This window comes from Electrona antarctica (assembly GCF_951216825.1).
Source record: "Electrona antarctica genome assembly, contig: scaffold_609, whole genome shotgun sequence".
Lineage (NCBI taxonomy): Eukaryota > Metazoa > Chordata > Actinopteri > Myctophiformes > Myctophidae > Electrona > Electrona antarctica.
Window position 1 is genome coordinate 1 of NW_027637839.1, and position 12,817 is coordinate 12,817.

General features: G+C 47.8%; 1 protein-coding gene across 1 annotated transcript in view; it reads left to right on the plus strand.

Moving 5' to 3' along the window:
- Positions 1-3,816: 3,816 nt before the first annotated feature.
- The window catches only part of LOC306918615 (FERM domain-containing protein 4B-like), a gene marked incomplete at both ends in the record, with an annotated part of 55,088 nt that continues 46,087 nt past the window's right edge, over positions 3,817-12,817 (plus strand). Inside the window, 2 exons of the mRNA XM_079531506.1 lie at positions 3,817-3,940; positions 4,697-4,845. Of these exons, the coding sequence (XP_079387632.1) occupies positions 3,817-3,940; positions 4,697-4,845 (273 nt within the window). The remainder of the gene's footprint in view (positions 3,941-4,696; positions 4,846-12,817) is intronic.

The window sequence follows — 12,817 nt, forward strand, 5'->3', positions numbered from 1 at the left end:
GATACAACTAGAGGGAGAAGATGGATATTTCACTCTGGGGAGCAGTTTGCTCAGAGATGCAAATGACCCCGTTCCTCTGGCTATGTGAAGTTACAGTATATATGAAATCATAACAACTCTCTAACACTTAACTATTAACCACAACTATCGTTTTATATGAGAGAGAGAGAGAGAGAGAGAGAGAGAGAGTATGTGTGCGTGCGTGCGTGCGTGCGTGCGTGCGTGCGTGCGTGCGTGCGTGCGTGCGCATGCAGCCTCGCACACACAATCGTAACAACCTCAGAAATGTGGCAGTTCATTTGTCCACTAGCCCCAAATTGCGTCTTTGCCTTGCCTCCATGTGCCATTGCTACGGTAACGCCCCCCTCCCTCTCCCCCCAACCCCCACCCCCCCCCACACACACCCCCCCCATCCCTCCTTCCCCCCACTCGCTCTTCCCGCTGAGTGTTTGCACCGCGAGGCCCACACGACCTTTCCCATGATTCTACAGGGCTCAGCACACACACACACACACACACACACACACACACACACACACACACACACACACACACACACACACACACACACACACACACACACACACACACACACACACACACACACACACACACACACACACACACAGCCATAATCATGGGAAATACTACCCTTTCAAAGCCAGCCTCCCACCCAAACCTCTCCATCCCTAGCATAACAAATATTTGCCGGCCTCCTAAATTACAGCTGCTGAGAGGTGAACTTCTCTCATGCCCCCCCGCCCCCCACCCCCACCCTCCACGTCCTGCCGTGATCCAGCCACTGACTCACGCAGTGGAACAAAAACTCACGCTGGAGGAATGCCGCACATTCCGCACACATTTCTCCAGAGGCCATGAGACATGGAGAGGTCCTGAGATAGAGGGGAGAGAGGCTAACGTGGAACTGTTGTACTATCTGTGACCTCATGGAAATGAAATGGAGAGAGATCAGATGGGACAACAGAACCTAGCCAAATCCTCTCTGCTCTCCAATCATTTTAAGCTGTGCAATTGTATTTGTGTGTGTGTGTGTGTGTGTGTGTGTGTGTGTGTGTGTGTGTGTGTGTGTGTGTGTGTGTGTGTGTGTGTGTGTGTGTGTGTGTGTGTGTGTGTGTGTGTGTGTGTGTGTGTGCGTGCGCGCGCGCGTGTCTGCGTGCGTGCGTGCGTGTGGGTGTGGATAGATTTTATGGATGGGAAGATGTTATGGATGCCTGCCAATGCCATTGTGCTTCTTTATCGATTTTCCTGATCTTGTTTTTTCGTGGAAACATAGCCTATACTGTATACAGATCTTCATCTGTTTTATTATTTCTTAGTGTGAACATATAGTGTAGAAACAGTAGAAAACGGCACGCATGTCTGTCTAATATAACATGATCTGAACATGTTAAAATAAATGACAATGCTGCTCATCTCTCCATTTTCAGCTGCGGGGAGTATCAATGTTTTTGCAATGAGCAGCTGTCAGAAAAAACATCCATGGCATTGATCAAAGGAATTTACAAGCTCGGAGGCATACATGCATATGTCGATTCTCAGAGTTGCTGCAATGATTCCGGTTCTTGATTCCCACCCCTAGGCTTAGATTCCGATTTGTATTTAATGGAATTAGTCACCGGTGCAAAATTGCGAGTAAGGGCAAAGGAATGACGAACACAGACATGTGAAAGTATAATGTAAGAGAGGGGTGAAATTAGGACAAAAGTATAAGTGAATGTAGAGAAAGACAGAGAGAGAGAGATGTCCTCCATATCCCATTGCTATACTGCCTACACCGATGCACATAGTTTGCAAAGCCAAAAATACTTGGTTTTAGAATATTTGCCGTACTGTAGGCTTGCTGTGCAACAAAATGCTTAGTTTATGCCATGGCAGGAAATTACTGACTTTGATTAGCAACAAAGTGGTATGAGCAGCCATTCCTTACTTGCATTGACATACTGATGTAGCAGCATGCACGCACAGTCGCACACGCACGCACGCACACACGCACGCACGCACGCACGGACGCACGCACGCACGCACGCACGCACGCACGCACGCACGCACGCACGCACGCACGCACGGACGCACGCACGCACGTACGTACGCACACGCACAAAGTATAATATAGATTATGATTAACCGCCTTCACATGAATCACTGTGGGCTAAGGAGAGCAGGTCAACCTGCCAACAACCAGACAGTGTGTAAAACGAAATCCAGAGTTTTCATTATAACTCATGCATGTAGTAGTCTGTGTACAAATGTAACCAAATTGGGTACATTTGTAGACTCTTGCGAGTTACAAGTGGATAAACAGAGGATTTTAGTGTGTACTAGTATGCTGTACTGCACTGTACTGTGCTGTATTGGGTTATTGAACTGCCATATTGATCAAGGCTTTCTGTTGGATTGCCGTGGAAAGGGCAGAAAATGATTTGGCCTTTTCTGCATCACCGAGGATGCTTATCACCTCTATAACTATATGAAGCATGCTGTGTGACCCTCCACACCACCTCTGTGGTTTCTTGAGGTTAAACCCATTCAAACTGGGAAAGCATATTGTTACTTATTTTAGATTTTAGCAATATATGTTTTTCAGAAAGCTTAGGATTTAGAACAGTGGTTTAGAACATTGATTCTCAAAAAATAGCAGATACAATAGCAGATAAAAAGATATGAAGCTCACAGCGCTTGACATACAGTACTGTATGAATTTGGGAGCCCGCAAAACACAAAAAACACTTGATTAATTAGACGGTATGAATCGGCCTCAGGTCTTAAATGGGTTTTGTTTTGTTTTGTCTTCTCTTGCCGTAGTGTCTATTTCATTGTTGTCTTGTGTCTGTCTATTTTGTCCTGATCTCACAGTATAGCTGAACTTGAATGTTTTCATCACATACTGCATGGGCACGGCTACAAGCACATGGACTACAAGCTTGGCACGGCTGCTACGGTGCTGCATGTGGGAGCTTTTGTTGCCTCCAAGTGGCCATTGTTGCAAATGTAAGCTGAATTAGGATAAGCCTCATTGTTCTCGCTCCGCCACACAATGAGACTTTATATTGAGATACAGCACATATACATACATCCTGTGCACATACATACGTACACATGGCAGAGTTTAAGGAGTGCAGTTGATTCTAGCGGTCAGGATTTGGCAGGCTGGTGTGGTGGGGGTGGGGCTCATGGAAAAGGTCAAGCCAGGCTGTGTCCTGGAATAGGGGAAAATAAATGTCCCCGTCTTTGAACATTATTGTCTGTAATCCCAGAATAGCATCCATTTGGAGACCAAAACGTCAGCAACTTTAACCGTGCAGACATACTGTGCGCGCATGCGAGTCTGTGAGTGTGATGTCTGATGTGCGTGCGTGCGTGCGTGCGTGCGTGCGTGCGTGCGTGAGTGTGATGTCTGATGTGCGTGCGTGCGTGCGTGCGTGCGTGCGTGCGTGCGTGCGTGCGTGCCTTAGTGTACACGGAGTTGTGTGTTGACTTACTGCTTCTGTGTGGGTTCAGATAGAGGCAGATGGACTGTCCAATCTAGCTGATACGTGCGTGAGGAGGTGAGTGTGTAAGTAAGCACATCCCTCTCTCCTCCAGAAAAAAAGAGAGAGGGAGGGAGAGAGATGGAGAGAGAGAGAGATGGAGAGAGAGAGAGAGGGGGGAGACCTAGTGGGGGGAGTTGCCACCTATCCCTCTCCTGTCTCTCATCTTAGTGCCAGCCTCGCCGAGCTGCGTCGCTTTCCACGAGCGCGAGTATATCGCTTTAAAATCAACAAGCGGAGAGCCGGCTGCATTATTTCCTTAACGGGAATGTTTGTGTTTGTGGCTCTCGGACCTCCGCCGGCGGCCAGGCTGCAGCGCATTCCACAGAGGAGGAGGAGGAGGAGAGGAGAGGGAAGGACAGAGGACGAGGGGAGGAGAGTCAGCGGGGACCGTCACATATAGCTGCGTTGGACGGGGACAAGCACAGAGCGTGACGACTTTGACCGTACGTACGTGACAAGGCACTGGACTGCCGGATCACAGGAGACATCAGGGAGGACAGAGAGGGAGGGAGAGAGAGAGAGAGAGAGAGAGAGAGAGAGAGAGACAGAGAGAGAGAGAGAGAGAGAGAGAGACATAGAGGAATGGGTGGGAAGTGAGGGAGGGCAGGACAGGGGGTAGGGAGGAGAAGAGTGGCATTGGATTTGGATCACGTGCGTGCGTTTATCTCTCTTCCTCTCTCGCACTCACCTGCGAGGATGATGACCCAATTGTATTATCTGCCTGAGTTAAGTAGAATTGGAGGGGACTGTTTGGGTTAATACCTGCTCATTACCACCTGGGCATCTCTGGAGTAAAACTCACCTTTTGCACATTTGGATAAATACACCTGATAAAACCTGCAGAACACTTTTTGCTACACCTGTCGAAGGACCGTGGCAATCTGAGGATATACCATGACATAAACTGTTCACTATAGCCCAGTCTCTTTCCGGTATGCCTGCGTGTTTTCGTGCATGGTCTTTTTGCATACGAGCAGCGATGCAGGCGGTCTCTCTGGGTCTAGAGGAGGGGGTGTTCACCCAATGATGCAGGCGGTCTTTCTGGGTCTAGAGGAGGGGGTGTTCACCCAATGATGCAGGCGGTCTTTCTGGGTCTAGAGGAGGGGGTGTTCACCCAATGATGCAGGCGGTCTTTCTGGGTCTAGAGGAGGGGGTGTTCACCCAACAGGGACTCCTGTGGACCCTCACGTCCTCGGCCATACGGAGGCTCCGTGTGCAGGCCCGGCGCAACCTGCCCGTCCCCGTGCACCTAACGATGCACACGCACAGGTGTGTCCCGCGACCTCTGTACCAGGTACGTTTCCCCTAGGTCGCACTGCACTGCGATGACGTTGTACTTGGAAGGTGGTTTTGAGCCGAACGAGTTTGCTTTTTACCATCCAGGTGTAACACCCATCCCAGGTAGCTATGAGGTTTCTTGTGTAGTAGTACTCTGGGTGGGGCCTGAGTTCGTTTTAATGAACTGGCGCGACTACCTGTAGTCTAACTTATTACCTTTTTAACTCTGTACTTATGTAATTTTAATTCAGTTGACGGTGCCTCTAAATAAAGTTAGAGAATATAATTACATTATACACCTTTAAGTATGCTTTTACCTTCTTACTTGCTTTTAACTACTTTTTAAACAAGCATTACCCAACATGAATTATATCATTACCATACATGAATTGTTTCATTACCGAACATGAATTATCTGTGAGCTATGACACAACAAGATCACATCTTAGGCACTGAATGTGTTAAATACCTAGCATAGACAGGGGTATTTATTAACACCAAAACACAATGTATGTCTCTCAATGCAGTATGAAATAGAACAAAATAAAAAGGATTCAGAATGTGAATAATTGCAGAAATGGTAAACAACAGATCACATACAGTTATGGGCCCCACTCGCACTCACACACACACACCTGACTTTGCAACTTAAAGTTCTTTAGTGACCCTAACCGAACGCTCGTTGCAGGCCTGAGTCGTGGCTTGGGTGCGTTGTGGCCTACAAACTGTAGTGGCCGCTTCACTTGTTTCACAAGCATAAAATAAAATGCACGTGCTCATGTACAGTACTCACGAGTCCAGGGATAATGTTAGAGGGGGAATGGTGAGGGTTAGCTGCGTGATGGTGGGAATGCAGCACAGGGAACAGCAGCGATGAAACACTCCAGGAGAACAAACTCCAGAAGAAACACTCAGGAAGTAACAGTAGAGACAGCCACTCTTCAGCAGGGCAGTGTGTTCCAATGGAACTGTGATGCTCACAATTGCCAGTGTCCTGAAGCAAATAAATCAGCTAAGCAACAAGTCCATATACTACATCATGAAGAGATAGTTGTAGCTTGTACTTAAACCAATCACTTAGAATGCCAAGCTATGCATTTACAACATAATACAAAGCCATGTGATGTTGTGAAAATGCTAATTGCTAGTCACAATATACATACACATTAACTGTTACACTCCAACATTTAGTTACAGCACAGAAACATTACACAGGCATATGTACCTCTTGCAGATCAATAAAGTTCACACCAAACAGGATAACTGGTCGTCTGGCTCTGAGAACCCACCTCCACCTGAGACTGGACTCCCGATTGGCTGTCAGTTAAGCATGAACAAATCAAAAACAAAAGAAAACAAGATTGACACAACTTCTGCTAACAAGATAGGTTGTGTGCCTGCACACCATGTGCTAGGCAATGTACAATGCAAACAAACTATGCATTAAAGGCCTAATGCACTCATTTCAAGGTTTCAACTCAAAACACTGTGAATTAGTTTCCTATTTTAATACATGGCTTCTTCCATATATTTGACCCTATTTAAACCATATCCATTCAGGTTTATTTAGAATAATGTTTAAATGTTTTAACCTATTTATATATTACATGAATTTTAGCCAGTAGTCTAAATGAATTAAGGGATGAATTGTAGACTGGGCTACACCCTCCCCCTTCTGACTGTCAAGATGCCCTCATCTGACACCTTTCTTCTTCAGCTTGGTAGGGTGCTTCCTTCCATCATCATCAGATGACATCCGTTCTGGTTTAGACTTCTTAACTGATTTTCTGTTGTCTTGGGGACTTAACTTGAACTGAATGACCATCCCATGATGCATGATGGTAACTGGTTCATTGGATGGGTCACCAGGCTTATCGTAAGTCAATCGTATGACTGGTTTAGATTCTCTGTGGGACTTTCGGATACTAGGAGCTGCTTTACTCCTTGTAGCACGTGTAGGGACTGAGCTTACTTCTTCTGAATCTTGCTCTGTCTCTTCCACAGCATCATTAATCATCTCTTTTGCATCAGATGCTTCTCTAGAAGGTTCAGTTCCTTCAGCAGGTTCCTCGTTATCACTAGAAGGTGCTGTGCCTTCAGGGGATTCGTCATCATCAGTTTCCATAACTGATTGATCCGAGGCTTCAGAGGCCTCCTCCTCTTGACTCTCAGGATCTCCAGGGGCTTGATAGGTAGTAGAGAGGTGTCTCCGGATCTCATCCACATCCATAGCTGGAGGTCTACGGTTAGTTTCAAACTCTTCGTCCGATGAGTCTGTGTCACTTTCCAAAGATTTGTCAGCAGACGTAGCTGGTCTGTGACTCCGTCTCGCATGCTGCGATCTCGTGACAGGCTTTCTTTTGACAGGTCCTGTATCATCAGGAGGATTGGACATCCTTACCAGGTAACCTATGGGCAACAGATGGTCTCGGTGCAGAGTTTTGACTGTGCCCACACCAGAGCCTTCTGGTTTGACCTTGTACACTGGCAGGTTCGGTAGTTTCTTCACCACTACGTATGGTGTTGGCTTCCATCGGTCTTCCAGTTTGTGCTTGCCTTTGAGTCCAACATTCCGTATAAGGACTCGGTCACCTACTCCCAAGGGCAAATCCCTAACACGCTGATCATAGTAGGACTTGTTTCTCAGGTGACTCTTTGTAGCGGCCTCAGATGCTAGCTTGTAGGCACTCTGCAACTCTTTCTTCATCTGAGCGACGTACTGGAGGTAAGATGACTCACCCTCTCCGTCTGGTGACGTTCCAAAGCAGATGTCGACTGGCAACCTTGCTTCTCTCCCGAACATTAGACAATATGGAGAGTAACCAGTAGCATCATTCCTAGTACAATTGTACGCGTGTACAAGCTGACTGATGTGCTGGCTCCAACACTGCTTCTTTTTCGTGTCCAGGGTACCAAGCATTGCCAGGAGAGTTCGGTTAAAACGCTCTGGTTGGGCATCACCTTGCGGATGGTACGGGGAGGTACGTGACTTACGGATCCCAAGCATGGACAGGAGCTCCTTGATCAGTCGAGATTCAAAATCTCTGCCCTGATCAGAGTGTATCCGTGCAGGCAGACCGTAATGCACAAAGTATTTTTCCCATAAGACTTTCGCTACAGTGATGGCTTTTTGGTCCTTGGTAGAAAATGCCTGTGCATAGCGTGTGTAGTGATCTGTCACAACTAAGACATTAGCCGTACCTTTGGAATCTGGCTCGATCTGTAGGAAGTCAATACAGACTAAATTTAAGGGTCCATCACTAGTGATTTGGTTCAGTGGTGAGGCACGTTGAGGAAGTGTTTTTCTGGATATGCATCTCCCACAGGTACGGACGTATCGCTCCACCTCACTTGACAGACGTGGCCAGTAGAACCTGTCTTTGATCAGCTCGGTGGTTCGTTCCACTCCCATGTGTCCACACTCATCGTGCAGTGATCTTAACACCACGCTCCGGTATCTTTCAGGCAAGACAAGCTGTCTAATCTTCCTTCCAGACACTTTCTTTGTTACTCTGAAGAGTATTCCATCTCGTGACTCAAGCTTACTCCCCTCACGGATGAGTAAGGCGACATCAGGGGGATCACTCTTAGTATGAGTCAGTTTCTGTTTAGTTTCAATCATCTTCTTTACAGGCCCAATCACTGGATCTAGATCTTGAGCTGTTTGTAGGTATTTTGGGCTCAACTGGTCGATGGTGCCTAGGCTTAGGTTCACTGGGAAGGCATAGGCTTCAGGCACCACAGTTGCTGGGACTCCTAGTTGCTCTACGAGTCTGACGTGTGCTTCATTGCCACAAGCTCGCTGACAGATGGCTTTGATACCTGACGGTAGAATGTCTGTCCAGCCGCTAGCCTCTTTGTCGTACTGCCGTGACAATAGATCAGCATCAATATTGTGACGCCCTGGACGATACTGGACGGTGAAGTCGTATGTGGCTAGGGCTGCGAGCCAACGATGTCCTACTGCATTTAGCTTGGCTGACGTAAGGACATACGTTAACGGGTTATTGTCGGTTCTTACGGTAAACTTAGCACCATACAGGTAGTCATGGAACTTGTCCACCACTGCCCACTTCAATGCCAGAAATTCCAGCTGGTGGATTGGGTAGCGTGTCTCAGGACCACTAAGTTTACGACTGGCAAAGGCCACTGGTCTGAGGCCATCTGGGTGCTCCTGGTTCAACACGGCGCCAAGGCCATTCATACTAGCATCTACATGCAGAATGTAGGGCTTAGAAGGGTCGGCAAAGGCTAACACCGGGGCATTAATCAGGCACTCAATGATCTTGTGAAAGGCATCACGACAGGCATCATCCCAACGCTCTCCGAAAGGCTCTGACTCTTTGAAGTAGGTCTTCGTTGGGTCTTTCTCCTTCCAGCCTTTCTTCTCATGCTGAGTTGGTGGGTAGCCTTTGGTGAGTTCGGTAAGCGGACGAACAGTGACAGAGTAATTGGCAATGAAACGGCGATAGTATCCGCAAAAGCCTAGGAATGACTTTAGAGATTTGAGATCGGTGGGCTCTTTCCAATGCCTCACCACTTCCACCTTCTCCGGGTCAGTGGCGATTCCGGACTCGGAAACAATGTGGCCCACGTATTTCACTCGAGGCTGACAGAATTGGCATTTATCAATGGATAATTTCAGGCCTACTTCTTCCAGTCTGTCTAGGACCTTGAGTAAACGCTGCTCGTGCTCCTCAAGCGTTTTTCCAAAGACAATTATGTCATCTAGGTACACAAGGACTTGAAGGAGATGCATGTCTCCAACGGCTTTCTCCATTAAACGTTGGAACGTTGCAGGGGCTCCAGTTATCCCTTGTGGCATGCGCTCAAATTCATAGAATCCAAGGGGACAAATGAAGGCTGTCTTCTCTTTATCCTCCTCAGTCATAGCTATCTGATAATAGCCACTCCTTAAATCCAATACCGAGAACCACTTGCTGCCGGTCAACGCATCTAAGGCATCATCGATGCGAGGCATCGTGTACTGGTCCGGTATGGTGCGACTGTTTAGGGTTCTATAGTCGATGCAGAATCTGACCCGTCCGTTCTTTTTGCGGACAACCACAATGGGAGAGGCGTAGGGACTACGGGACTCCTTAACAATCCCTGTCTCTAGCAGCTGCTGTAGGTGGCGTCGGACATCGTCGATGTCTGCGGGGGCCAACCTGCGTGACCTTTCCCTGAATGGTCTGGGGTCATGTAGGCGGATGCGGTGCTCCACACCCTTTGCCAGGCCAACATCCCACTCATGCCATGAGAAGACATTTGTTCTCTCAGCTAACTTCTGTCGAAGGCGGTTCTTCCATTCCTCAGGGATGGGTGAATTTCCGAAATCAAACAGAGCTGGGTCAATTGCATCTGCTGGGACAGGAGATGACTGGACTGGGGTAACTGCATCAACAGCATACATCTCTGCAACTACAGTGCCCACTGGTATTGAGGTTTGCTTTTGGGACTCATTATGAAGGAGCACTGTGAAGCAGTTGGCGTCTACGTCTGTCCTCTTCAGCACACTGGGCTGTACTAGCACGCCAGCTGGTAGTGACTGTTCAGTGGGTGCATCAATCATCACAATGTCTTTTGACATGGGAGTTGGACTGTCGATTTTACAAGTGGCATAATACTTCTCCCCTGGGGGTATTGAGAGTGGACCAGGTCCTTGCCATTTCACTTGTCCAACAGTGTCATCCATGGCCTCAGCTGGTGTGAGCTGAGCCTGCACTTGGACTGGTGCATACACTGGTTGGATCCTCATAGAGTGAACAATGGTTTCATCACCACTTTCTTTCAACAGATCCCATAGTCTGTGAAACAGGAATGCATTGGTGCCGACAATCACAGGGGCTTGATTGTAGTGTTCTGGCTCAGGACAGACCAAAGCCAAGACTACTATGGGCCCTTTGACACCTGTCATATTTTCTGGGAACTCCATCTCCACGACGGCATAGCCTTGATAAGGATACTCTGTGTCGGACAGACCCCAGAGGCCTAGACGAGAGATGGGGTGTACTGGGACATCCTGCAAGTGTTCGTTGAACCAACTCTCAAATATTATGGTCACGTTGGAACCACTGTCTAGAAGAGCATTGCAGGTTAAGTCATTCACTTTGATTGGGTGAATCATTGACGGACCCACGAGACCTTCAGGCAGGCTGTCGTCTTCAGGGACTTCTACCTTGTTGACCCTGGCAACACACTGCTCTTCTGATGAGTCTGGGTCCTCTTCTGGGTTCTCCTTTGTGTTGTCTTTCCCTGTGCGCACTAAGCGTATTAGCTTTTTGATGACTTTCTGTGTGTTCTCTGGGGCAGTGCACTTAGGCGCGATATGGCCACTCTCTCCACACCGGTAGCAGAAATATCCATCAGTCACTTTGGGAGACTGTCCTTTGGTCGGACCAGGCTTAAAGCCTGAAGCTGCCTTGTTCTTTCTGGACCAAGTTGTGGAGTTGCGGTCAGTGGTCGGTGTCACTGACATAACACTCATCTTATTTTCTAGTGCTTTCACCTGTTGTCTAAGTGACTGTAGTTCACTGTGTGACTCAGGTTTTGGCTTATTCTTTTTCTTTGAACCACTTGGACGATCAGAGGATTGTGGGCTTTGCTCATCCATCTGGTCTTCAGGTTCACACTGTTCTCTTTCTTGAGATGCCTGCACTGTGCGCACATGCTGACGGCGCTTGGGTGCGGCTAGGCTTTCTCTAACAGAGTAGCGGTCTTCCTCTTCCCGGATCTCTTTCAGCAGACTCAGAAAAGAAGGGGGGTTATCCTTTCGTTCCCTAACTTTCAACTGAAGTAACAGGAGGTCAGAAGTCGAACCTCTAATAAGCTGCTCAACTCTGGCTTTGTTAGCTGCGCTAACTGGGAGGCCACCTCCTTGCACTACTTTGTGAAGGGACCTCTCTAATCTTGGCAGAAATTCAGACAAACGCTCCTCAGGGTGCTGTCGGAGGGATCTGAACGCGAAGTAAAGGTCTTCACCTGATCCTGTCACACCGAAAATGCTCTCTATGGCCTCTATGTAATCCATGGGGCAAGCATCAGGATCAGTCATACGCACAGCTTGAATGATCTCTAAGGCGGGACCTCTGAGACTCTCAAGTATTCTTCTGCGTGTCTCTTTCTCGGAGCATTCACTCTCCTCAACCAGTATTTTGGCCTGCTCCAGCCAGAGATCTAGGCCTTCTTCTCCTGTTGGAGTGGGACTGACTCCGGAGAATGTCCTCAGACGTCTATAACCATGGCTGTCTGTCGGTTTACTGGTTCTGCGCCATACATCACCCACTGCACGTATAATGGACTCAGTGTTGCTGGGCCCCGGTGCACTGGGGGTGCATAGTTGTTGGATATCATCCATTGTTTTCCCCTCGTCCTGGAGAAGTTTGTTTAACTTCTCTGTGAACTCATCTGGGCTGCCTGTAGCTTCTATGTAGTGCACCGTACCCCAGGTGCTCCCACCCGCTATTGGCGTAATCTCTGGGGGAATTTTGGTGGGGTCTATCTCTTCACGGCACTCACATAGCACCATTAGGGATCCGAGTTGTGAACGAAACATTTTGCCCCTCACTTTGACTTTGCCCAAGGCTTTGACAGTCTCTACTGTTTCTTCCATATCAGCTATTTGAGTGTCCTCTGGCACGCCATATATTAAGAGGGCATGTTTTACATCTAATAGCTCTCCCCTGCACCAATCAACTAAATCTGACTGTGTTGGACTGCTCGTTTGGTTTGCCATACTTGCAACGTGCTAAAACTAAATTATCACGAAGTGTTTAGGTTATGAAATTATTCACTAACTAAAATTGTTCTTTTACTTGTGTGTCACTTAACTCAATTAATGTTGGTAATCCATCTCAGCAGTGCCTCCAATGTGTAACACCCATCCCAGGTAGCTATGAGGTTTCTTGTGTAGTAGTACTCTGGGTGGGGCCTGAGTTCGTTTTAATGAACTGGCGCGACTACCTGTAGTCTAACTTATTACCTTTTTA